The 26,654-nt window shown below is 43.9% G+C and overlaps 3 protein-coding genes across 4 annotated transcripts in view; 1 reads left to right on the top strand and 2 right to left on the bottom strand.

The window, feature by feature from the left end:
• Positions 1–6,798, bottom strand: part of LOC121935212 — a 7,773-nt gene extending 975 nt beyond the window's left edge. Inside the window, exons 1-6 of the mRNA XM_042476486.1 lie at positions 6,718–6,798; positions 6,293–6,328; positions 4,944–5,231; positions 3,099–3,419; positions 1,497–1,616; positions 440–539 (exon numbers count right to left, since the gene is read on the bottom strand). Of these exons, the coding sequence (XP_042332420.1) occupies positions 440–539; positions 1,497–1,616; positions 3,099–3,419; positions 4,944–5,231; positions 6,293–6,328; positions 6,718–6,748 (896 nt within the window). The 5' untranslated portion in view covers positions 6,749–6,798. The remainder of the gene's footprint in view (positions 1–439; positions 540–1,496; positions 1,617–3,098; positions 3,420–4,943; positions 5,232–6,292; positions 6,329–6,717) is intronic.
• A 2,206-nt stretch (positions 6,799–9,004) lies between these two features.
• On the bottom strand, positions 9,005–18,221 carry LOC121932965. Of its 2 annotated transcripts, none has more exons than XM_042472111.1 (8): positions 17,572–18,221; positions 16,184–16,222; positions 14,187–14,501; positions 13,531–13,824; positions 11,919–12,218; positions 11,176–11,277; positions 10,903–11,003; positions 9,005–9,632 (listed from the first exon to the last, which is right to left on the bottom strand). In XM_042472111.1, the coding sequence occupies exons 2-8, from the start codon at positions 16,197–16,199 to the stop codon at positions 9,483–9,485; spliced, it is 1,278 nt and encodes a 425-aa protein (XP_042328045.1). In that variant the 5' UTR covers positions 16,200–16,222; positions 17,572–18,221; the 3' UTR covers positions 9,005–9,482. The 2 variants fall into 2 exon arrangements, with proteins under 2 accessions (XP_042328045.1, XP_042328044.1); XM_042472110.1 differs by lacking the exon at positions 17,572–18,221 and adding an exon at positions 17,408–17,538.
• Positions 18,222–19,439: 1,218 nt separating this feature from the next.
• CIDEB (cell death inducing DFFA like effector b) lies at positions 19,440–25,448 on the top strand. Its single transcript, XM_042472112.1, is given in 6 exon segments — positions 19,440–19,641; positions 22,309–22,354; positions 22,356–22,454; positions 23,506–23,655; positions 24,357–24,547; positions 25,134–25,448. Coding segments are annotated over 6 exon segments (666 nt in total). The 5' UTR covers positions 19,440–19,600; the 3' UTR covers positions 25,273–25,448.
• Positions 25,449–26,654: the final 1,206 nt, after the last annotated feature.

The raw sequence follows: 26,654 nt of genomic DNA, 5'->3' as shown, positions 1-26,654 counted from the left end.
AGAGAAGAATGAGACTATTATCTGAAGGGATTTTATGTAAAAGAGGGAGTGAGTTTGTTTTCCGTTGCACCAGTGACTAGGACACAAACCAATGGATTCAAATAAGCAGACTCCATCAAAAGGACCTGAAGGGAGCAATTTGACAACTAGGATGCAGTCTGAATTTAAAATGGAGTTAAAAACCTCTCTCTTCTGGCAGGTCTTCAGTCTATGTTGAGCCTTGGAGAGAGGCAGATAAGAAGTTGTTGTTGTTGTTAGGAGAGGTGTTTTACAGTGGAAAGGGTTCCCTATGAAGATAGTGGTCTCTCCTTCTTTGGAGATGTTTAAACAGACGTTGGACGGCCACCTCTCAGGATGCTTGAGTTGGGTATTCCTACAAGGCAGAGGCTGGACTAAATGGCCCTTGAAATCGCTTCTGACTTTGCAATTCTACCTTTACCTGTCAAATGGACTATCAAGATGTCTCATTTCAACATATGTAAAATAATCGTCTTCCTTGTGTTCCTCTGGCTGAAATTCTTCTAGGCCTTTTGGTGCGTCTGAAGGAGAATTCAACAGAAAAGGAAGAGAAGAGGGGGAAGTGGGGAGGAAAATATACAGTCTGGTATTAGTCTTGTTATGGATCATGTCTGTGAAAAGTTAAGCTACAAACTAGGGGCGGAAAGAGCATTTGCTGAAAAATGAATGGGGAAAAAGGAGAAAAGAGTCTCCTAACTCTTAAAAAACCACATCAGGAGGTACAGCAGAGAGCATTTTCCAGTGTATTTCTGGTTTTTGCACATCCCAAAACATTCTGGGCAATGGCACTGGGCATAAAGACAGGTGGGACTTCTGCATGAAATGGATGGGCTTTATGAAGAAGTTTTTTCCTGCTCAGAAAACAGCTTTTCCTGTTTCCTGCAGAAAACCCCTCGTTTTTTTTTAAAATATAGAAGTGCAAAAACCTTAGATGAATTTCTGCAAAGCAATTAGCTGTAATATTTTGGAATGTGTGAATGCAGGATAGTTATGCGCCTTCAAGTCCATTTTTGACTTCAGATGACCCCTTCGTTGGGTTTTCCCCACTAGATTTCTTCAGAGTGGCTTTTCCCTTTCCTTCCTCTGAGGCTGAGAGAGTATAACTTGCCTAAGGTCACCCAGTGGCTTTCCTTGGCTGAGCAGGGATTCAAACCCTTCTAGACCAGCATTCAAACCACACCAAACCCCAAAACCTCAGGTAAATGAGCTGTAAATTCAACTCTGGATGTAATTCTCCACTAGGTTTCTTCCCAAATGATGCAACAAGTCATTTTAACAATGCAATGGAATTCTGGGATTTGTAGAATCTGGCACCACAACAAACTACAAGTCCCAGGATTCCATAGCATGGAAACCTGGCATTTCAAGCGATGCCAAACTGCATTGTTTCTGCAATGTAGATGCAGCCCAAGAGATGCGACTCTCTAAAGGGCAGAGCTAAGAAGTGATGGGAGAGACCCACAATTCCTGTCACATACCCTTTTTCTTTCTCCCACAGTAGAAAGCCAGCAAGGCCACGGGGACCACGGCTGTCGCAAATGGGATCGCCATCCAGACGTAGGGCAATGGCAATGGGGCACAAGGGCTTGGGGCCCAGACTGAAAAGAAACAAAGCAGGGGTGTTTTTAAGGGGGTTTAGGTTGGTGTCTTAACATTTCCTGTTTGTGAAGCTGGAGGAAATGAGAACAAATTCTAAGAACACTGGATGTTAACTTGAGTACTAACTCCCCCTTTAAAACAACCATTAACATACCATATATCCCCGACTATAAGTCAACCTTCTGTATAAATCAAGGGCAGATTTTGGGGCCAAAATTATGGATTTTGCTATGACCCGTGGATAAGTCAAGGGTGAAAATTTAAGGGCTTACAGCAAAGGATCTCAAGGATGAAGCAAAGCAAAACAATGTCAAAGAATGTACAAAATTCCAGCAGACATAAGTCTTTGCGCTTACTCCTAAGACTGGATGGATGGGAAAGTAGAGAGGGTTGGTGCCTCACATATTATACTTTTGCTTTTCACCAGGGGATGCTTCTTTCTTTTAAATAAGTACCTACTTTGACCCATGGGTAAATCTACTCAGCTTTTGGGGGGGTCAATTTTTGATGTAAATTTCTTGACTTATACATGAGTAAATTATTATTATTATTATTATTATTATTATTTTATTTCTTACCCGGCTCTCCTCGCGGCTCAAGGCAGGTTACAACATAGTTAAAACTCAATCATTACATAAAATACACATATTAAGCTGCATAAAATATACATATTAAGAGATCTACACAATATTTATATTTCAATTTGTAGAATGATAATTAAATATAAAATTCCTGATTGAGAATGGCCTGGATAGGCCTGTCAGAAGAGATGGGTCTTCAAATGTGCCTTATATTCTGACAGCTGGTTTAGTACCCACCAACATTTTAAGGATGAAAAGGGAGAGATATGTGGCCAAGCAACATCAGATGGCAAAGGAGGAAGAACACAAGCTTGGAGAAGCTGCAGCAGTTTGCTTTTGCCTGAACCAACTGGAAAGGGCAAATTTCTGCCCCTTCTTCTCTCCCCAAAGAGTTAATTGAGTGCAGTTGGCTTTTGCACTTCCAACTCATTTTGCAGCAACTGAAGTAAGCTGAGGACAAAGCAGGTGGAAGAAAGAGAACCTGGGACATTTTTAAAGAAGCTGAAAATGTGGGATGACAGAAGATTGTCTCTGTCAAAACAAGTCAGTTGGATGGTATGCATTAAAACCCACATGCCTGCTCAGGCTTTAAAAGGATGTGGGGAAAGTGAAGCGCCAAAGGCACATGTGGTCACCAGGCCCCCCAGAACACACACACTCCAAAACATCAGGACAATTTTGCCATGCTTTCAGTCCCCTGCTGTCTTTTAGGCTATGGAGAAGCCTTTAAAAAGGAAGTGAGCTGGAAGTAAACTTCAGGTTTCCTTCCCCTTTGTAAAGACCTTGTAAAAGTACAAACCCCAGAATCCCATAGGATGATGCTACAGCACTTAAAGCGGTGTCAAACTGCATGATTTCTGCAGTGTAGATGCACTCCTAGTCAAAGACCAAAGGACTCACCTGTGAGATACACCTTCCGACTCAAGGGAGAGACTGTCCATCCATTGCTCATCTTTTCCTCGTATCTGCAGGCAAATTCCCCCGTGTGAATGGGCCCAGCTTTTAGGATGCTTACAGAGGCCTCTGGTGAAGGGTCTCCGGGTTCTTTGGGGAGCTTTGGAGACTCCTCAGGGTTGGAGGTCATCTCAACCTCATCCTTGTAGAAATGGAACTTCTTCTCCGTGTTGTTCCTGTCAGTTGAGCAAGTGATGAGCAAAGAATCTCCTTCTTTCACTACTCTGGATGGAGAATCCACTCTCAGTGTTGGAGGAGGAAGAGGATCTGGAGGAATCATCCACAAAAAAGGAAGGCTCAGCAGTGGCCATGCAATGAATGCCTCGATACTCTGCAGTCCCACTTTGTGTTGCTTTCTGTCACCATTTTAACAGGGACTCCGAGGAAATCTGGGGTTTTGGAGGTAGTATGGTGTTTTGGGGGGTTGTGAGAGTAATTTCAACTGTTTTCACATATTTTGGGGGTTCTGAATGGTTTTGTGACAAAAATTCTCTAAAAGTTGTATATTGATTGATTGATTGATTGATTGAAGGTTTGGGGGGGCTTTTGTGGACTGAAGCAGGGACCAAAAAAGTGGGGCAGAAGACATGCAGGCTTCACTTTGCCCATTGCTGCTCTGGACAATGCCAGATATTTGGTGGTGGTGCAGAGATAAATGCAGAGAGATCAATAATAGAAGAAAGGGAGAGTGTGAAAATCACACACACACACACACCTTGGGTAAAATCCTCTCACAGAAGTGTTTGTGTATATTTGTCTGATCATCTGCAATGTCTGCACTCAGTTCAAAGTCACAGAACCATTGCACTGGTGGGTGTGCATTTGGTTGCACCGTTGTTTGTGCATTGTGCTACATATCTAATCATGCATCCAAATGTACATTCAGCTCCACAACATTGCCATTCAACACAAGAGTTGCATAATACAATCAATGTGTCTTTCCACATGTGAAGGCCTATGCTATTCAACCCCAATGCAGTGACTTAGGAGGGCATCTGTGCAACATCTGCTATTTGTAAGTCATGTTGTTGTTGTGGAAGTAGTTATTCTCTTCCAACCTTATGCAATGACCCAAATCTCCAACCAAACCCCACCTTTTAGCTGCATGGGGCCCTTCTCCATGGCTGCTTAGTGACTAGTAGAGAACATGAGAGAAGAATCTGGCTATGCCTCTATGGCTGGGCACAGAACAAGTTCCTAACATGGCCACTTCTCTGATAACCTCCTGCACTCCATTGGTCACTAAACATCCATGGAGAGAGGGTTGTTACTGTCAAGTCAATTTTGAACTGCTATCAACAGCCCTGCTCAGGCCTTACACACAGGACAACCATTGCTTTCTTGATGGAGTCTATCCACTGCAATGTGGTCTACCTCTTTTCCTGCTGCATTCTACAAGCATTATTCTCTTTCCTAATAAGTCACCTCTTCTTGTGATACATCCAAACTACAACCATTTCAGATTAGTCATCTTGGCTTCTAGGAAGAATTCAGGCTCAGTTTGCTCTTGGGACCATTTATTTGTCTTTTTGACAGTCCATGGCATCTGTAGACCTGCAGCTAAAAGTTGGGTTTTGGAGGATGACCGAAATAGCATAATAGTACAAACTGCAGAAAGTTTACGCTACATCTCTGTGATGCGTGGTTTTGGCCATAGGATCTCAGCTTTCATCTTTAAAAAACTGAAAACAAAAACTTGTTCCCATATTCTGCCAGTTCTAGGCCATTACATAGAAACTCACCCCCCCACACACACTTCCTTTTCTAGGAGAGAGAAGAAGGAGGCCTCACCCAACACTGAGATCCTAACAGCATTGCTTTTCAGGTATATGGTCTCCTGTCCAGGTTCCTCAACATAGTATATACAGGAGAACATGCCACTGTCTTGTGGAGAGATCCTCAGGGCATGGGTGAAGTTGGCCATAGATGGTGGAAGAGCGGGGAAATAGAGAAACCACTTGCTGTTGGTAAACTGGATCCTTGACATGCGATGGTTTCCTACTGCTGAACACGTGAGGTTTATGGATTCTCCGCTCCTGTAGATCTCTTGTTTGGGGGACACAGAGAACAGTGGACAATCTGGGAAGCAAAATAGGAGAGCACAGTGTTGGAAGGTGAGGGTGTTCAGAAAAGGAAAAATGTCTTAATTTAACTTTTAAGCACTTCTGTCTCATAGGAATGTAGGGCATATCCTCACTGCAGCATTAAACTGGATGAAAAAATAGCCTGTTCCCCAGATCATCCTGGATGCTGTTCTTCTAGTTGATGCCAAGATCACACTTTCAACAGAGGGGTCTTTGCACCTCACAGAACTACAGTTGCCAGGATTTTTTTATGAATATCAGAATGTTAGTCTGTCCTTATTTTGTTCTTGCTTGAAGGAACAATTAATTTCAAAAAGTTTATCCGAAGTGGGTGAAATTGCAAGAATTTTCATACTTTTTCCAATTATTTTTTATAGTTTAGTACTGGAGCGTGGCTTTGGCATGGCTTCTGGCCTCTTAGGACGTATGCATCATTTAAACAACATACCTTCAAAGTGACCCGAAGCAGATTTATATTGGCCTGTCTGTCCAGGCCCTGGGAATCACAGAATCATAGAGTTGGAAGAGACCACCAGGACCTTCCAGTCCAACCCCCCTTCTGCCATGCAGGAACTCACAATCAAAGCCCTCCTGACAGATGCCCATCCAGTCTCTGTTTAAAAACCCCCAAGGAAGGAGTCTCCCATCACACTCAAACAGCACATTCAACTTAATGACCTAAACACATCAATCCCAATTCATCTCAATTTATCAAATCCATGAGATTTATGCTTGCCTTGATTTACAAGTTCCCACCTATTCAATAGACTTAGTCTAATTAGGACTAACAACTGAAGTTAGACCAAAGGCCACACAAAACAGTGACCAGACAACAAATAGAATATGACTAATTAAGAAATCCAACAGATCTATGATCTGTTCAATTTTGCCTATTGTCGTCCCTCCCACTACAGGGTTGCTGAATGCAAAAGAACTGTGCCAAAGAGTTGAAAAGTCAGTCCCGCTAGCAGAAAAAACAGTATGAATCAACCTCGGATCAATTCATCATGAACATAAATCAGCAACATCTTAACAACAACAAAAGGTTCATTTTACCTGCAGAAGCTGATTGCCAGAAGAGTTGGAAAAACACTGAAAGAAGAGAGAAAAGTATGAAACAGAGCAGAGAAAGGTAGTTGAGTCAAGATACTGAGTCAAATGGTACCCCTTCCCCAAACAACGGTGCATAATATCCAGGGCCAGCTAAGTTAGATCACCCCACATACACTTCTCTCCCATTGCTAGCTCTAAAACACAACAAGAAAGTAAATGGATAAGCATTTTTGCTTGTCATTTTGGAGTTTGGGAATCATTTCTACCCCACCATTGATGGAAGAAGACCCCTTCTCCTGCTCAGCCCACACTTTTGTAACACCCAAATTCTCCCGCCTAAAGCATCCAGTTTCCTCTCTCTGTCTAATGACAGGGCTGGCCTTACTCTCTGAGATGGATAGAGAAAGAGGGACAGAGAAGTCACAAACCCATCACCAAAGCAATGAGCGCCATAACCATCCTGTATCCCTTGAGGATCCTGGGTGAGTCCTCAGGTCTACCTCCGTCCAGTTTTGTTTCCAAAAAGAGGTGTTAAACTCTACTTTCCTGGCTCTGTTATCTTGCAACACATAGGTCTAGGCAGGAACTGAAACCCCCCTCTTCCCCTTCTAACCCCCCCCCCCCCCCACGCAAACATACTCAGCCCACATCCCAAGCCTTTGGCTCAGCTTGCAGCCTTTGGTGAGCAGATAGGTGTGTGTTTTATGCAGCTGAAGGTACTTTCCACATCCGCCTTCCTGTGGCTTCTTCGGTCTTCTCTCACCATCAAAGCCTCTTAAGAAAACCAAAGAACATCTACATGAAAAAGTGGTGGAAAAAAAGCAATTGCACTCAGCCAGTTTTAGGGCGGGGGGAGTTTATATTTTGAAACTCTCCTTTCTGTGAACATCCTAATCTATACTATTGATCATAGGCATATAAGAGATCCATGGAAGATATCATCGTTGGTTCCATCACCCACATCCAGAAAACTCTTTGCCTCCACAAATTCAACCACATTGACCATTTGTGGTCTTGCAGCCTTCACAGGTTGGCTTATTGGCAGGTTTGTAGAGGGCATGCGTATTAAATTTGCAATGACATCAAATTAGGATGAATAGCTAATGCCCCAGAGGAGAAGGTCAAAATTCAAAATGGCCTTGTTAGATTAGAAAGCTGGGCCAAAACTAACAAAATGAATTTCAGCAGGGAGACATGTAAGGTACTGCACTTAGGCAGAGATATAAAATGGAGGACACCTGGCTCAATGAGACTATGTGTGAAAAGGATCTAGAAGTCCTAGTAGACCACAAGTTGAACATGTGTCAACAGTGTGATGTGGCAGCTAAAAAAGCCAATGTGATTCTAGGCTGCATCAATAGAAGTATAATGTCTAGATCAGTGATTCCCAAACTCATCCCCCAGATGTTTTGGGTTTCAGGTACCAGGATTCTTTACTGTTCAGCAAGGTGCCTGGGGCTTCTGGCAACTGAGGTCCAAAACACCTGGAAGATCGGAGTTTGGGAACCACTGGTCTAGATTAAAGGAACTAATAGTGCCCCTCTATTCTGCTTTGGTCAGGCCTCACCTAGAACACTGCAACCAGTTCTGGGCACCACAATTCAGAAAGGATGTGGACAAGCTGAGTGTGTCCAGGTGAGGGGTCTTATGAGGAGCGACTTAAGGACCTGGGTATGTTTAGCCTGGGGAAGAGATGGTTAGGGGTGACATGATAGCCCTGTTTACGTTTTTGAAGGGGTGTTATATTGAGGATGGAACAAGCTTGTTTTCTGCTCCTCCAAAGAATAAGACCTGGAACAATGGATTCAAACTAGAGGAAGAGAGATTCCAGCTCAACGTTAGGAAGAACTTCCTGACAGCAAGAGCTGTTCAGCTGTGGAAGACACTCCCTGTACACTCAAATGAAAAGAATCTGGGGTGAGCAATGGCGCCAGGAGCTGCATCTTGCTACTCCTGGGGTAAATGATCCAGACCATTTCCTAAGGCGGCCTGGGCTTTCCTGCATTCCCACACTCATGTGGTGTTTATATGCTGGTACGATAATGCGCACCTTCCACATTAGAGCAGACTAAAGGGCTTTTTTCTTTTTCTTTTGCTCTGGTTTTTCATCCTGGAGCACAGCTTTGTCCCACTTTCATCCCGTTTCAGCCTCGTGTGCTGTCATTAAGGGTCGAAACAAGATATAACCACTTTATTTTGCCAATGTGGACAACTGGGGGGGGGGGGACAACAGCAGTGGTTGAAAGAGCAGACCAGAGGTTGAAAGTGCAGCTATAATTCAGATCTGTTGAAAGCATGTCCTTATGTATGCTTGCACTTCCAAGCCTGTGTCCTGATGCGTACCAGGACCGAAGCAAGAGCTCTTCAAATAGTTTATAGGTTTGGGAATTGATTGATCTTGATTCTTGTTTGGATGCTGTTCTCCTGGGCACTTATTAAGACATAAGACGTTGTGATGGACCCCCTTTCCAATCTGGCCCTGCAGTTCCAACTGTTCCCCCCTTGAATGCTTTCCTGGATTGGCAACTTGGACCTCAGGGTGACCCCTTATCTGTGGGCCTGTGGCTGTGTTGTTATGACACACAGGACCTATGGTTGTGTTGTTATGACAAACAGGAGCCTAGGCTTATTTTATTTCTATCATTCCATGTGTTGTGATCTCTAAAGCTACAAGTAAAATCAGCAAAAGACATCTAAAACAATATAGCATTTATTTATTTAAAGTATTTTTGTATCACCTCCTAATCCACAAGGGTTCCTGAGGTGAGGAACAAATAAAAACCAATTAAAACAACACAGAGATAAAAACATTTTTAAAACACGTTAAAATGCACTTTAAAAACTGCTAAAGACAACCTAAAAACAATCCTGCGAGCAAGTTTTGAAACAGTTAAAACAGCCATTGCAAACACTGAATGCTGTACAGAACAATGCTTTTTTGACTGCCCTCAGACGTTTAAGAGAGTCTCACTTCCTTGGGTAGGAAGTTCCACAGCTGAGGTGCTGCTAAAAGGAAAGTCCCATTACATGTACCCACCAACCTAATGTCACAAGATGTTGCGGCACACAACAGGGCCTCCTCTGACAATCTCAAATTTTGGCAGGCTCAGATGGGAGGAGGTGGTACTTCAGATATGTTGGGTTAGCAGCATTGTCATCCCATGCAGTAGCTTCTTTCTACTACAACCTCTCATTATTTTTCTGCTCTCTTGATGGGTCGCAACAGAATCTCACTGTACATGACTCCCTCCTCTTCCACATATGGGACTCCACTCTCCATCACTGGTCCAGCAAAAGTAGGAGCAGAAGAGAAGCTGAGATGGGCATAGGCCACCTCTGGGCCCTGCAGAGGCAAAGAGAAGGGGAAGGGGAAGTTGCTCAGACCAGGCTAATGCTGAATCTTATGAATACAGTCAGCCTTCAGTTTTCATGGGGATTAGGGGTGCACTCATCCCCTGATGGAAGTGGGAAAACCACGAATATAGACTTGCTATTATTTTTACCTGAAAAAAACACTTTTCTAGCCAGAGTGTGGTTCAGCTAGAACCTGAAGTTGATCACAGAATCAAGACCTATAGATCCTAAAGAAGTGCTGTCTCTAGGCACCTGGAGGTTTTCAAGTACTGTTCTATGGTCAACTTCCAGAATATCTTTTTCAGTGGCGGAGCAAATACAGCCGTCTGCAAATAATCAAATCCATGAATGCTTAACCTCCAAATGGGGAGGAACAACCATAGGACATTAATGGAGCTATCCAAAGTGGTGAACCTTATCAATAGACGATGGATCTCATTCATAAGTTCCAGCACTTTGGCTCATCCAAAGTCCTGCAGCCCATTGACTTGTGCTCTTGCCATGGAAGCCTCTGACTGCCAGACATAAAACCACTAGGTGGCCCTGAAGAATGGAAAATAAATTATAGCTCTATCATTTTAGAGCATAGTTACAAACCTGAAGGGTTTATTTATGATTGTCTAAACTGAGGGAACTACTAGGATTTTATTTATTTTCATCAGTGAACAAAAGCATCATCATCATCATCATCAATATGGGAAAAGTAAACCCAGAACTCTGGGAACAGACTGGGTGCTGTTCTAGCCCAGAATTTCTTTTATTTTTAACTCAGCAAAGAGACCTTAGACTATGATAGATATACCATGATATGATCATAATCACCTGCTTTTGTTTATCTCCAGCATTAAATATTCAAAGGTAGATTGCCACTAAACATAGAAGGTCCATGTTTATCACTAATACCTACACAAAAAATTATTTCACAAATTTATGTAATGAGTATGTCTGAGTGCATTTGTGTTTGTTTTTCATAACGTTTGATCTAGCAAACGCAAGCACCAACATTATATCTCCATAAAATGGACTCAAGGACCAGCTTTATGGCTCCATAAAGACACGACTTAAAGAAAGAAATTGCTCATTAAAATGTCCCAATGAAGAAGAAAGATGTGCCCAAATGCCTATAGTTATAATGGCCAAAATACCACCAATCAAATTTCCTATAGAGCATTTGAACTGAAAAATAATTACAAATTGATATAGAAATGGAAGGCCACATTCTTGCAGAAAGTCAAGCCAACTGGTCTGTCCATTGCTACCTGTAAGTCTCCATCGGTTGGCACTTTGGATTCCAGCCTTTGACATCTCTCCCTATTCTCCTTGTTGTCTCCTGGCTCACATTCTTGATGAGATTTTGATACTTTCAAACAGAAAGAGAAAACAGGTGGGTGGAAATGTAAAGAGTGCACTCATCCTCATTGTCTATTGTTTGACAAACTGATCTGAAATAGAGGATTAATTCCAGGAGATTAGGATCCCTGGGAACCCTATTAAAACTATGAAATGAAGTACCCACAAGCTCTATCACATACCACTCTTCTTTCTCCTGGAGCAGAAAACGAAGGGAATCATCAACAGGATCATAAATGAAGCAGCCCACCAAGCTGTGTATGAATTTTGTATTGAACTGGAAACTGAGCCAAAAAAAAAGAGGAGGTAGAATTTTAGTATTCAAGAGGGTTTTTTGCCCCTTAACATCTACCCCCCCTTTTTTTTTTTAAGTTTCAGGTTAGATGAGTAGCAGGACTTTCAGTGATCATATAATGCATTCCTTAAAAATTCTTAAGGTTCGCTGTTAAAATACCACCAAAACCCCATGTCTCAAGTCCCTCATTCAGTAAAAAGGATCTTCCGGTATCATTTCCAGAAGGTAACATGGATCAGATTTTTAGAGAGATTCCAGAGAGTGAAAGTACAAAGACAGGGAAGAACCTTGTCAGTCTCTGTCTCCATTCTACAGATGTCATGAATGCCTGTGTACTTTCACCCTCTACTAGAGAAGAAACACAAATAGGATCCCAAAGGATAAGGGCTTCATCCAATCTGATGGAGTCCACTATCTAGCCTCTGGCTATTCCCCTGCCATTCTCCCACCCTTTGTAATACCCCATCTTTAGCTGTCAGGGGCACCTGAGTGCACCCAGCTTTTCTCCTCCCTTCATCTTTTCCAGGTTCTTTGTGATTTCAAACAAGACACATAAACATACCAACTCATTTCAGAATAAAGCTCTCTCCACTTGGTAGTGATGCTGCCACCTTTCCCAAAAAGATTCACCTGTGATGTTCAACCTCTGGCTCCAGGAAGACATGATCCATCTGCCGTTCATTCTTTCTTCATACCTGCAGGCAAATTCCCCTGTGTGGTTGGGCTGAGCCTGTAGGGAGATGCTCAGAGACACATTGGAGCTCTTCAGAGACCCCTTATTAGTGGAATTAATCTCAGCTCCATCCTGGTAGAAATGGAATATTTTCTTAGCGTGGTTCCCATTGGATGAACACATGATAAGCAAGGTGTCCCCTTCCTGGACCACTCCAGATGAAGACTCCACTGTCAGCTCTGGAGCAGGCGGAGGATCTGGAGAAGAATCAGCAACAAAAGAGATCAGGGATTCTAAGATGGCTCTGTGGTTATGAATTTGGGGGTTTGGAGAAGAAGGCATGCCTCCTATGGAGAACTGTAGATCTGACATTGGGCTTGGTCTTTGTACATTCTCACCCCATCCCAGCCATCCAATAAAATCCAGAACCTGAGGGTTTGCAAATATTTAGAAGTGCTTCCACCACACTAAAATCTCCCCTCCTTGTTCGCGGGGGATCCATTCCAGACCCCCTCACGGAAATGGAGTTTTGCTTATATTCAAGCCCCATTGGCTTGAATATAGTGTGGGCATAGAGGGGTGCCCAGGTGTGCACTGCGAGCACACGCTCCATTCATTCCCCCTCCATTCATCCCTCATGCATAAGTGAGGGACATGAGTCCCAAGACCGCAGGAAAGGAGGGAGCACTGTAGTTCTTTTGTTTGAATTTCTATCCTTTCTTCACTCATGTATACAGAAAATCCAAATTCCCAAAGCAGCATGTTCCCCTAGAAATTTTAGGCTAAATCTTTCATTTAGGGGTGAGCTCTCTAGAGTTGCAGCTCTTATCAGGAAAAGCACTGTGTAGGGCTTAAAGCTGTCTTGTGTCTTCACGTTACAGATTCCAGGGTCAACTTTTTTTTTTCTTCAGTTGAAATACAGATAGGGAGATAATAGTAAATTGCCCTTTAGTTGCCTCTGACTGTTACTCTTTTCTGGGAAAGGAAGATTTTAGTGCTTTCTTTTCCCTTGTTTCTATTTAGCATCTTTTGCCTTTTTTTGTCAAAGCAAAACAGTGTCATTTTGCCCTATAACAGACACAAGAAGAAATAATGGGGAAAGAACAGTAACAAAAGCCCATAACAAGGTGGGAATCATGTGGTCCTGGATTGCATCACCCAGAATTCCTTACCACTGACTATGCTAGCTGGGCCTGATGGGAATTGCAGTCCCACAACATTTGGAGGGCCCCATAATTCCCACCCCAGCCTACCCCCCGCCTCCAGAAACGCACAGCGAAGGAGAGGCTTTTCTGGGGGCAATTGCTCATAACTCCCCCAGCCAAAATCTGAAAAATCAGAAAAGAGGCCAGGATGAAAGTATAGCAGAGTGAAATCCCACCAGCCACCCCTCAGTGAAGATCTTGACACCCCTAACTATATGAGTTCTTTCCCAGTGCTGAGAAAGCTGCGATATAAATCACACAGATAAATAAAAGTATTTTCTATCAGGCTTCCTTCTTTTTTGCTTCCCATGAATTCAACAAGAACACTGTCACCTCATCCCATCCCAAACAGGGACTCACCCACCTTTCACAACTATGGGAACGGTGTTGCTTCCCAAGGACTTGATCTCTTGCCCTTCCCTTGTCCGGATCCAGTACCTGCAGCTGTACTGCCCAGTAGCATATGCATCCACTTGAAAAGCTTCATGGGGCCCTTTCCCTTCCCCAAACAGCTTCCAAAGGCCCTTTTGTTCCTTGGAGAATCTGTATCTTGCCACGTCTTTCTCCTCAGAAGCTGAGCATTTCAGGGTGACTTCTTCTCCCAAGATGTAAAAAGGGTGCAGAGGAACCAGGGAAAGAGTTGGCGCTTCAGGGGGCTCTGTAACACACCCCAAAAAAGAAGGAGAGAAAACAATCCAGTCAACATGGGAATAAAATTATCAAACATTTGTCAGATTCCTTCAAACTGTCATAGAAACACATTTACAAAATTCCTTGAGAAGCCATGAGGACCAAACTGCGTTGGGTGCCCATTTGGACAGCAGATGTGTTATAAAATGACAGCTTTTGCTTCAACACAATCCAGCATGGAAGACATAATTTCCTTTCCTCCACCACATTCCCTCAGCTGCTAGAAAGCCACACAGTTCTGAAACATTCCCCTTCTGAAAATGTGTAACCTCCAGACCAGGCAAGCCTTGTGAACAGGTGAACTCATTCACCGCCAAAGCACAGACTTACCTATGACCGAGAAGTCAACCGAGTTACTCCTTGGAGATGCAGAACGGTTTCCTGTGTTGTCTAATACTGTGTAAGAGCAAGCAAAAGATTCCTTTGACTTCAGGTCTGTTGTGGAGATCCACAAAGAACTTTCTCCTTGTTCCCTATATGTAGTCCACTGATTCTCCCCTTCCCGTCGATAGAAGTAGAACCGCAATACATTCTGTCCTGTTTGGGCTCTGCATGCCAACCAGATCCATTCGCCTCTGGCAAAGACGCTGAATGGAGAGGACAAGGAGATTTTAGGGGCTGGGAGAAGTGCAACTCCCTGTGAACCTGAGAAAGGAAAAAGAGGTCCTTTAACCCTGTCCTTCTGTTCTCCACTAGAAGATGAGAGTTAACTATTTCTCTTGTTCTTCATAAATTACACAGCACAAGTTGGAGCAGAACTAGCTTTTCATTTCCAGTGTCAGCAAGTTCCAGAGATTTAGCAACCATCTTCCTGGATAAAACCCAGCACCAGTGATATTTCAAGATAAGAGAGTTGAGGTCATCCTGAAAAGGGGAGTTTGGGGGTTCCTGAACTGGTAGCGCTCAGTTTGTGGCCTGATTTGATCTGACAAACTCAGTGGAAGACTCTGGCTTGTTGCATATGTTCTCTCCTCCTCTCTCTATGGCATACATACTCCTGGAGATGCTTCCATTTTTAAAAAAGAGGAGATACTATGCTTAGAACCAAAGAATAACTTGCCTAATAATCTCACATGAGGGGAGACAGGGGTGTCTGCTGGTCTCCAGCTCAGTGATGTGGTAAATCTCCTCATGGTTTTGGTCTCAGATTTGAAGTAGTTATCTAAAGTTATGGACCTAATTTGGGGGTAGGGTTTGATGCCTTGAGTAGCTCCTTTAAAATTTAAAACCTGGAGCAGTCACATACATTTGTGAAAGTGACCAGTTACAAGGGATGGAGGCCTTCAAAGACTCATTCCCAAAATTGGGAGCCAATCGTCCTCCACAATTCTTTCGATGGCTGGCTGATTTTCGGGGGGAGATTGAATCTGTGATTGTGAAACACCATCCAATAAGCAATCTCACTTAAAACAACACCAATTTAAAGCCTGTCTAATCAGTCCCCTACCTTCCTGTAACAGCTGGTTATGGAGCAAAGGTCCACTAAAATAAATAAAAAGGTGAGAATAAGGAGAGGAGAGAATGAGAGGAAGGCTGCTGCCCTCTGGTACTCATCCATGCTTGACCCTGTGGTGTCACCGAGACAGGACCGAGGGTCGGAGTATGACCCTCTTGAGACAGAGATGGAGAAAAGCCCCAAAGCTGGAGCAGACCAAAGGCCTTTTTTTCATTGGGCAAAGAAGGTGAATTCTGGACCTGAGAGAAAGCAGTAACTTTGATTAAGATTTTCCAATAATTGGGAGAGGGATGTTAATCAGGCTGTGGATGAAAACTCACAGAGAGGATTGTATTTACTTAGGTGGAATCTTTTCCTCTCTTTTTTCAGGCTTTCTTGAGCTCATTATATAAATGTCAGGGGTTTCTGCTTAGAGCATGAAGTGTCATCTTTATGAAAACACTTTTGCCATCATGCTTTCTAATCTCTCCCTTTTCACTGCTCAACCACACATGTTTTCATTTTCATCAGTAAAGGATTGGAGGGTATAGAAACACGTGGCCTTCAAAGACTATGTGACTGCATGCCCCAGCATTCCTGATCATTGGCAATGCTGGCTAGGGCTGGTGGGAACTGTTCTCCACCAACATCTGGAGGGCAGTATGTTACAAGAGACAGTCATATGAAGCATCCACCTCTGTAGCACAGAATATGCCATTCAAACAAAAAACACCAAGTCTCAGTAATGAGGAAAATATGCAGCCTCACTTTTTGCAAGGCAGGAATTCCTTCTCTTAATCCAAAGGCCCAGCAAAGGAATCCAGGCCTCTCTGAGATCTCATGTAAACCTATCTTGGGGTACCAGTTCCAGGAATGAATTTCTGGTTCTTACCTGCAAAGGGCCCCATCCAGCAAAGAACTGAGAATGCAGCTGAAAAGGGAAAAAGAAAGAAAGGAGTTGGTAGCCTTCCAGTTCTATACTTGCATGTGTTTGTGCTAGCCTTTCAGAAGGAGGGATGAAAGGAGAGAGGGATCAAGGAGGACAAGTACACTGACAGAAAGACTAAAGAAAGGAGAAGGAAGAAGTAAAAACCATGGAGGAAGAGGCTGGATTCAAAGAGGAATAAGGAGGAAGAAAGGAAAGAAGGAGAGCCAGACTGGAGAGAGAGGAAATGGCTGAGAGAACCAGGCTGTAGCCAGTGACCGTTTCTCAAGACTGAACCAAAGGAGATAAAGCTTCTCTCCTAACCATGGAACCAGCGGTCCTGACCCAGAGCTGGTGTTCTGAAAACTGGATACACAGATTAATGTAATGGAAGAAGCCCCTTTGCTCTGTAGGAAAGTGAAAATCTATAAATCCATTCCAAGAAATAATCACAGTGGATCTTTTCAATGAGAACTCTCATCTCATGAATGGCCTCTAAATCACACTCTTGACTTCTTGCTTCTCTTCTACATCATGATATAAATACTAATTAAAAATAAAGAGATGTTCCTTGAAAGAAGTAACAAAGGGATCTGATACTTTTCCAGATTTATTCTCTATTACTGGGCTTTTGAATATGATGGCCTCCAGCAGCTAAGTAACAAGGGAGGACTTCAGCATGGAAAGATTGTCACTTGTTGAATGTCTGCTTGCAATTCTAGTGCTATATGCAGAGGAGGTGGGCCAACAGATAATTCAAAAGTGGCCTCCCCTTTTCATATTACACTAGAAGATGTAATTCTTTACAAGTTTTGTTTTCAAAGCAAGCATTGACTAATTGTAGGAATTTTATTTTGGCTGTGTGAAGGTCATTAAAAAAATTGCACAAAACCCTGTGACATTTCTGAGGTTGTAATAAGACAACAGGCAACTTGAAAGCGCACACGAACATAATGCCCCCAGAAGCAACTGAGAATGGCAAAGCACAGTTTCTGGTTTCTCAAAATGAGAGACCACCAGGGCTTGAGGTTGCCCTAGAATGGTCCTCTAAGCTGCAGAGAGCGTCTACATCTGATCTAGATAAAGATGGAAAGAAAAAGACGGGGAAGCAGTGAAATGTTGGGATGCAGGAAGAGAGGACAATGAGCTCCTGTTATCAAGAGAATGGAGAGACAAGAGAGATGTCCAAACCTGCCACCAATGCCATGGACTCCATCCTCAGCCAAGATGCCTGTAGACCCCCAATGCTTGGTCCTTCAATCTACCACCGCTTTGCTTTCTCTCCCACCAGAGCCGGGGTGCCCAGCTTATTAGCAATATCATCTGACAGCAAAGACAAATTAGACTGCACCAACCTGCATCTCACACTCACACCTCCAGCCAAGATCGCAGCTCAGCCTTGAGGCTCCTGGCCCCACTTGGCCACACCAAAGGCCTGTTTTCAAGCTCCATGGGGCAGCTAACCGCATCCGGCTTTGCTCTCTCTTCTTCTGGCCTTTCTTGTAAACCAAAACTTAAAAATAGCCAAAAAGTAGCAGTGTGGGGCCTGAAGTGAGAAAGCAAAGGAAAAAATGAGCAATTGTTTTCATCAGCGGGTATCCCGATTTGGGTTTCAGCGTCCAGGTTCTAGTCCAATGAGTACCCACTCCAACCAGGGGACACCACACTCCATTCCTGCACAAAGTCAAGACACTTTGCCCATCTGTTGTGAGCTGAATCCTGGGCCATTAGCGTTGATAGCAATCAAAGGCATAAGAAACAAATTTATGCCGTGTTCCTCTTAATACAAATTTGCAGAGTTTTTTCTACATCAAAAGAAGAAGACAGTGGGCTGGGAGCAGGGCACCCTATATTCACTGTGCTTGGATACAACTTGGACGTTGCCACCAGATTTGGGGATGGAATTCTGGATTTTCTATTCCCAAAAAAATTGCTGGGGATTCTGAGAGCTCTATTCCAAAAAGTGACCTTTTCATGTTCTGCCTATATTATATAATGTGGACATGCTCTGAAAGAGGGGGTTGCCTCACTCCAAAATTTGGATTAAAGTGCACGCACGCACGCACGCACACACACACACCCTTCTTGAGACAGGAGACATTCTTGGAGGAACAATTGATGCTCGGATCTGAGCTGCAAGGCTCTCTCATCACCTGCATAATTGCATCCTTAGCATCATGGATAGAAAAGGCAGAAACACAGCACAGTCTAATAATCCAGAACATAAAGAAAACAGCCCAGGTTCCCATTTCACTAGTACAAAATACAAAATTCATTCCATGAGAAACTGGTTCTTCATCTTCCAGATCAAGATGGACTTCCTGAAGTCGCTGGAGTTGGAGAAACCTGGCCATTGGCATGAAGCTGGGAAAGCAGGGTGGGGTGGTTTTGTGCTCCCTCTAGAAGATCAAGTGCCCAGGTTGAGTGGTCGCTTGGGCCAGCCATTGGGATTCTGGGAGTAACAGTCCAAAAACACTTCAAGAGATTCTCTGCATTGGCCCCTTGACCACAGGATGTCTCCCAAGTTCCTTCTTTATTTGCATTTAAATGCTTCATCCAAAAAATTAGCTTCCAGCAGGCTTTCAATTTACAATTTTAATTAATGTTTGATTAATTCTGCCTGAGGACTACAGTGTAATGCTGTGCTTTTTTGTTTTAATGTTATTGTGCCATTTCTCACATATAAAGTACTTCAAATCTGATGCAAAATCCTTAGATAGTTTAGCAATTATTTATAGAAAACCAGACTACAGGATAACAAATACACTACATAAGTATAGGAAATTTAGGCTGCTGCCATTCTAAGGAAATAAAGCAGTTTGACACCACTTTCACTATCATGGGCTCCATCCTATGGAATTCTGAGATTTGTAGTTTGATGGGACACTGAGCGCTCTGACAGGGAAGGCTAAATATCTCACAAAAGTACAAATTCCAAGATTTCATAGCATTGAGCCATGACAGTTAAAGTGGTGTCAAACTGCTTTATTTTTGCAGTGTGGATACATCCTTAGCCTCACTCCTAATAGAGACACCTCTTGACTGCTCCCAGTGCGTAAGCAAGTAGCTCCCCATTGACAAAATGAAATTTGCTAGAAGCCAGACAGTTTAGCTGACAACCCTGAAGTTACTCAGAGCATTATCCAGCCCTGTCTCCAATGATTCACCTTGGAATTTGCCCCCTATTCCCCCCCCACCATAACAACAACTCCTTGCGCATGAGTTGTACAGTCCAGAGTCCAGATAGACAAGCAGATAGATAACTGCTCCTTTACAACAGAGCTAACGCAAGGAAAGAAAGAAAGAAAGAAAGAAAGAAAGAAAGAAAGAACAGCAGAAAGGAGTCTTATCTGCATAGAACCCCAGTTGTTTTGCCCTTGCATCATGGAGTATATCAATGCTTTGGTGCCGACTAATTTGTTACAGTAAGTATTCGGTGGTAGGGAAGGGGGTGGAGGAGGAAAGTGGAAGAGGCCTGGGTTGAGAGCTGTTTGGAGGTTTCTAGGCCATGGATTTTGGAATGGGGGAGACATAGGGTTCAACTTCCCCTAAAATTAGTCTGGGGGATTTCTGGTCTCGTGACGCACCAAAGCCCTTTGGCCAAAAATTCTAAGTACCTCTCCCTAAACTGCCAATCCCAGGATTCCATAGAGTGGAGCCATGGTGGTTAAAGTGGAATGATAGCACCGTAATTGTGTGATGTGAATTCCCAGCTCTGATATGAAACCCACTAGATGACCCTGGTGACCAAGTATCAGGCTCTCAGCCTCGGAGGAAGGCAATGGCAAACCTCCTCTGAACAAATCTTGCCAAGGAAACCCAATGATAGGCTTGCCTAGAGTCGCCATAGTTGGAAATTACTTGAAGGCACACAATAACAACAAAGGAATGACAGCACTATAATTTGCGTAATGTGAGAGTGGCGAGACATGGCCATGGCCATGCAGGTCCCGGAAGGTAGCTGTCCACTCCCCCAGGGTCTACTATCCCACCAAGTGACTTCCCCCTATGTGGTGTCAACCAGTGTGGTCCACCCCACACACCACTGCCTAGTGACACCACTGCTCCTGGCCACTGCTGAAACCTGGGCATCCAGGCTCAAAGAAGAATCCAGGACACCTGAACTTCAAGCCTGAGATTTCAGGGGGAGCGTAGTAACCCCATCCAACACAGGTGGATTAATTTGCCCACAAAAGTAATTTGCCCTGTCCTTGCAAGTACCTATAAGTAAGCAAAATTAATAACAACCTGCCCTCCCTCATCCTTAAAAACAGTTTTGGGGACCCTTCTAGATACCACTTGGGGAATGTGGTGTTGCCTCCCTTCCTTCTCTACTCCTGGGGGGCAACCCTTGAGCAAAATTCACATGCCTTCTTCCACCAGGAAGATCATTCACTATACCTTCACTGCAGAACTGATGCAGTTTGACACTGCTTTAACTGCCCTGGCTCTATGCTATGGAATTCTGGGATTTGTAGTTTTGTGAGATATTTAGATATTCAGCCTTCTCCGGTTAAATATAGCTAAAGTGGTATCAAACTGCATTATTTCTGCAGTGCAGTCTAAGGGCTGGTGGGATTATAGTATGGGGCTGGTGGAAAACAGGGAGTGAGAAGTGAGTATGACTGGAAGATTGCTAACAATTGGCTGAAGTGTCAGTATTTTAATGCTGGAAAATAGGTAGGGGAAGATGGAAATAGAAACCCGAGGGGATAGAATCCAACAGGAAAGAGCTAGATGGCAGCCCACACTTTAACATTTTGATGCAGGTTTAGTGTATCCTATTTTATAGGTGTGTGTGTATGTACAGTAGTACCTTTTGAACCACTGGGGTTTGCTTCCAGGACCTCCCATGGATACCAAAATCCATGGATGCTCAAGTCCTATTATTATATGGTAAAATTGTTTTCCTTACATGACAACATCAAGATTTGCTTTTCAGAATATATATATTAAAGCCATTAATGGCTGAATCTAGAGGGCCAACTGTATGTGTATGTGTATATATGTATATAAACACACATATATATACAGAACATACATACATGCATATATTGCACTGCATTGAAGAAAGTTCCTTATTCCAAGTCAAATCAAAGTCAATCTAGCTCAATATGCTCAGCTCTGACTAGCAATAAAGCCTCTCAGGGTTTCAGGCAGAGGCCTTCATTGGCCCTTTCTGGACATCCCTTCCAGTGGTCTTCCATCCAACCAAGTCAGACCCTGCTTAGTTCCTAAAATCAGATAAGACTAGGTTTGCTCAGGGTAGCATAAGATAAAATGTTATCTTTCAATTCATAGTCCTTTTTATGGATTTATCCCAAATGCAGCCAATACACACAACACAGAGCCTAGGAAATGGGATTTTTATAGTTCAACATTACAGAGTAGCCTCTTTGCTATCAGCCAGGCCCCAAGTCCACTCTCAGCTCTTGCTGTCACTTCCTCCTGGAGGTGGAACTTGGACTATGATGACATCAATGGCCTGCAGGGGCCAAAAGAGACTGTGATAAACACCTCCAACATAGCCCTACTATCAATAGGTTGTGTCAGCAGAGTTAATTGGAGGTCATTTTAGATGCCAGTCCTGGCTGAAAAGCAGGCTATGAATTCAGTATGCGCTAGAATTGCCAGATCTGAAGGCCTGGCCCTGACCCTTCCTCTCCAGGCTTCAGGGCAAGGGGGAGGAATCTCAAGGTGAGAGCAGTGCGTTGTTAGCTGTAGGCTTCTTTGGAATGGCCCAAAACCCACCTTGATGGCAAGTCAACTATCTTAAGTGATTATGTTCTGCAGCTCTGGAGAGCAGGGCTCTACAGATGACATAGCCATCCCCTTCCTGCCAGTGGAAGATGCTATGGGGAGCAGAAGCAATGTCCCCTGTGGGGTTCTCCTGCCACAATTCTTTGTTGCATCATTGCATGTTGGTGAGAAGCAGCTGGTTGTGTCATCTTGCAATACCCTGCTTTCCAGCACCATAGAACCCCATCATTCAATACATCTGACTGGCTTTTATGGTGGGTTTCAGATGTCAGATCTGGTGATCAGGCTTCTTGTGAAGCATCTCAGCTAGTGTTTGTGTCTCTGTCCCCCAGGTCAGTATCAAGTGCGGGTTCAGAACTCACCCGGCGAGTCTGGTCACCAAGCCCCCCCACCACAGCGTCCCTTCCGGGTGTGTGACCACAAACGCAACATCCGCAAGGGGTTAATGGCAGGGACCTTGCACGAACTATTGGTGAAGGTGAGTAGTAGTCTTTTCTCCTGACAACCTGATAAGTTCCTGTGATGAGCGCCAGGAGCTATTGAGCTGTATTTTCCTGGGTTCAAGAACCAATTCTGCCATAATGCAGGGGTATATAGCCATGGTGAAAGGCAAATTCCAGAGTCCATTTTGTGGTGAGACCAAAGCCATGGGCTCACTCACTTGGGCATAGAAGAGTAACTGTCTCTGCCTCAGTTTTCTTTCTGCAAATCAAAAATGGCAGCAATGGAAAGCAGGGTGGTGCAGGATGATGTGAGCAGTCCTCTCCTGCCAGGGAGCAACAGTGAAAAGTGCAGAAACCATAAATGCACAGGAGTATGGGAAAATGACAGTCAGATGTGCACTTACATGAGAACCTACTTTTGTTGCAAATAAAATCAAGTTTCTAGTTCTCATGGATGTATGTGATCAAAAGAGTAGTTGGACAAGACTTGTAAACAGCTGCTTGTAGACCTCCTCAAAATTGGTTGCCAGAATTATGCAAAAATTTCAAGAAGTGGCACACTCACCGAGGGCATACATCTAGGTCCCAGCATCTGAACCTATCATGGGATTTTCTTGGCAAGTTCCTTCAGAGGTGGGTTGCCATTGCTGTCCTCTGAGGCTGAAAGTATTGACTTGCCCAAGATCACCCAGTGGGTTTACATGGCCAAACCAGGATTTGGACCCTCCAGAGTCATAGTGCAGTGCTCAAACCACTACACTACACTGGCTTTGGTGATTTAGTCTTCCCAAATTATTTTGTGTGTGGCTTTCACTTTGCTTTCTAGAATCTGGGGTTCATTTTCATAGGTTTCTTCTTCCCATGTGTCAATCATCCTATCCCTTCTTTTGTACAGCTCTTCTGTGTAATTATTATTATTATTATTATTATTATTATTATTATTATTATTATTATAATATCGTGGTTGTGTATCACCTTCTGCAATGACCAAAAAAAAGGCATACTCAAGCGTCACATTGCCTTACGTCTGCTTATGCCATAACATGGTAACAATCTTTGACACATCCCTGTTTTCTTCTTCCTCAGGCGAGAGAGACACTGCTGGTCTCTGGCATCATTTCCTTGGTGCTGGATGAGGATGGCACTCTGGTGGAGACCGAGGAGTTCTTTGAGGCCTTGGAAGATAACACAACCCTGATGGTGCTACAAAAGGGCCAGAAGTGGAGTCACTGCAAGGTATGGAGACAAGGCCATAAGGCAGTACACTGTTTCCTTTGTGTAAAGAGCTAGGTAAACCAAGCGTCTGGAAGAAAACATTAGACCCAGCGTGGGGATCATGGGATCCTCCAGACGCTGCTGGGTTGCAACTTCCAGCAGCCACCATAGACAGTGGAAGAAAGACAGGATAGAAATGTAACAAACAGTAGAGGCAAGATTTGAATGTCTTGTGCCATTTGAATGTGTTGTGCTAGAGGGCTGTTGTGCCACTGGAGCAACCAAACCAAATAGCAAAGGCTATTTTTTACCCCTGTGACCTGGGAGTGACCCAATTTAATTTTTTGATTCAGTTTCTGCTGACAATCAGCCATGGGGCAATTCAGCCCAATATGTCACATTTTTGAGCTGACTGCAGCAGTCTGCAAATTTTTACCAATATTTTTTTAAAATTAAAAAAAGTGGGACATCAGGAAGTCACAGAAAATGTGTTATTGTGCCACTTTCCTCATCCCTGAACTTAGCAAAACCATTTCCAGAAATGACTCAAGCAGCCTCACCTTTCTTTCTTCTGTACCACCAGCTTTGTTCAACTCTTCATCTTTGCCTAGCACCCAAGGTGTCAATATCATAGTCACAGTAAACCAACATTAATGATCCTCCCCACATTGAAGCCTGCTTGTCTGAAATTACCAGACCTTTCTCTATCCATCCACCAACAGGGTGGCAGCCGAACCTATGCGCTTAGCCGAGAGAAACCCCGGAACAGTCAGGACATTGCCCGCATCACCTTCGATGTCTACAAGCTCAACCCGCGAGACCTCTTTGGTAGCCTCAATATCTCAGCAACGTTCTATGGACTCTACTCCATGAGCTGCGATTTCAAGTGCTTGGGACCCAAGAAGGTGCTGAGGTGAGTTTGCAACAACATGTTTGCTGTGGCTTTCTTGCCACTCCCAAGAGAACAGAGATCACTGTGCATTAAAGGTCTTTAGGAACAAAGACTTTCTTATTCAGACAGGACCTTGTTTCTTAAATCATGTGTATCTTGGAAGGCTGGTTCTCCAAAGTGGCCCAAGAGCTTGCACAACCCTGAATTCCACCCTTGCACAACCTCTAGTAAAGTACAACCACTTGCCTAACTTGAAAAGCCCCCAAAGGATTCCAGCTGAAGATTCTGGGCAGAGGCAGTTCAAGCCACTCACACCAGACTAAAATTTCTTACTTGTGGTGTTCGTGCAATGAGCATCCGAGACCTCAGTTGTGTCTTCCAAGTGAGAATTATTGAGTGTGCAAAAAGAAACAGCATCAATCCAGCATCACTGTGACAACAGGTTTTTCTGCTTTGTCCACCTTCAGTAGGATCTTGACCAGAGTGCTTAATATTTTGCTTTTATTGGGTCATTTTTTAATAAATGTATTTCTAATACATGGGTCCTTTGAGTGGACAAGCTGTGTATGGAGAAGTACTATGATTTTTTCTCTTTCCTTTCCCCAAGGGAGATCCTGCGGGTGGCTTCCACCATCATGCAAGGCGTCGGGCACATCCTCCTGGGTGCCTCCCACTACATCCGCCGCCTCTTGGAGGGTGGTGACAGCTGGCATCCCCATGTCAGATTGAGTGCTTACGAAGGCTGAAACCTTCCTGCAACACGCTCCATCCAGGACTGAACAAAGCTCAGGGCTCTCATCTGTTTGGACCAACAATTAAAGGGATGTAACCTTGGAGGACCTGGAACTAAGGTTTGCTTCCATCCCTCCATACCAAGGGCACCAAGGAGCTTAATAAATGGTGACTCTGGTAGTTTTAAGTAGCTTATATGAGTGCTTGTCATAATATAAACACTGTTGGCATACTGACTGGAAGGTGCATTGGCTCTAGCCCAATACTTTATATTCCAGACAGAAATGCGTTCCATCCAAGTCCATCAGAAGTGAACTTCTGGTGTCATTCCCCACCCCACCTACCTAATGGGAAGGGGGCTGACTTAGGGGATCTCATGCCCTATCTTAGCACAAAGTAGTCACTCTGGAAGTATTAGAAAGATAACATTGTTTTTAAAAGAAAGAAACTAATTTGACCAACACACTTCTGATTCTTGAGGTGTCAATGCACTTCAACTACTATCATCCCTAAGCACTAGCCAAGGATAATGGGAGTTGCTGTCCAACCTCATCGGGAGGGTCACACATTGTCCACGTTCCCTGGGTATACTCTTCTAATGAGAGACAGCTCCTGTCTTTCTCCTAGAAAGTCTGTCCAGTGGGTGCCCTCCTCCAATCTTCTTCCCATCTGCCTTCCACTGTTTAGTCTCAAAACCAGCCAAAAGCCTATCTCCCACTTGCCACTTTTGCTTTAAAATAATAAAATCATAGGATCACATCGTTGAAACGGGCCTCATGGACCATATAGCAGATCCTAAATACAGGATCTCCAGCTAGAACATCCCTAGAAGGTAACTGTCAAGTCTGTATTTTGAAAGCGTCCAGAGGAGACCTCACCACCTCTCTAGGCAATATAGGCGCTTTATAGATGGGGCCTTTTGACCACCGTCATTATGCATGAGGGGTGGCGCTTCCTGACGCGCCTTGCCCCTCGCACATAACGAGGGCTTAAAAATGATGGCACCCTATACATATGGGCGCCACCATTTTGACGTGACGGATGCCTAGCATCCGCACGTCACGGCGCCTTGATGACACCACAAGTGCGTCATTGGTGCCTTGCAGCATCATAACAGCGCCGGAAAAAGAAGCTGCTTTTTGCAGCTTCTTTTTCCTGTGTGGAGGAGCCGTGCGGTTTGTCCGCTGCGGCTCCCTCGCGCAGCAAACAAGGGCGGCGGCAGACCGCCCTTTTGGGCGGTCTATAAAGCACCATAGTCCCATTGCCAAAACACTCTTATTACCAAGAACTTCCTTCTAATGTTCAACCAAAATCTACTTTCTTGTAACGTCAGACCATTAGACCTGGTCTTACCTTCTGGAGCAGCAGAGAACAGTCCTGCCCCTCCTCTCTGTGA

The sequence above is a fragment of the Sceloporus undulatus genome, chromosome 6, assembly GCF_019175285.1.
Source record: "Sceloporus undulatus isolate JIND9_A2432 ecotype Alabama chromosome 6, SceUnd_v1.1, whole genome shotgun sequence".
Taxonomy (NCBI): Eukaryota; Metazoa; Chordata; class Lepidosauria; order Squamata; family Phrynosomatidae; genus Sceloporus; species Sceloporus undulatus.
The sequence above is the reverse complement of the archived record's forward strand: the minus strand, read 5'-3'. Positions and strand labels throughout refer to the sequence as shown.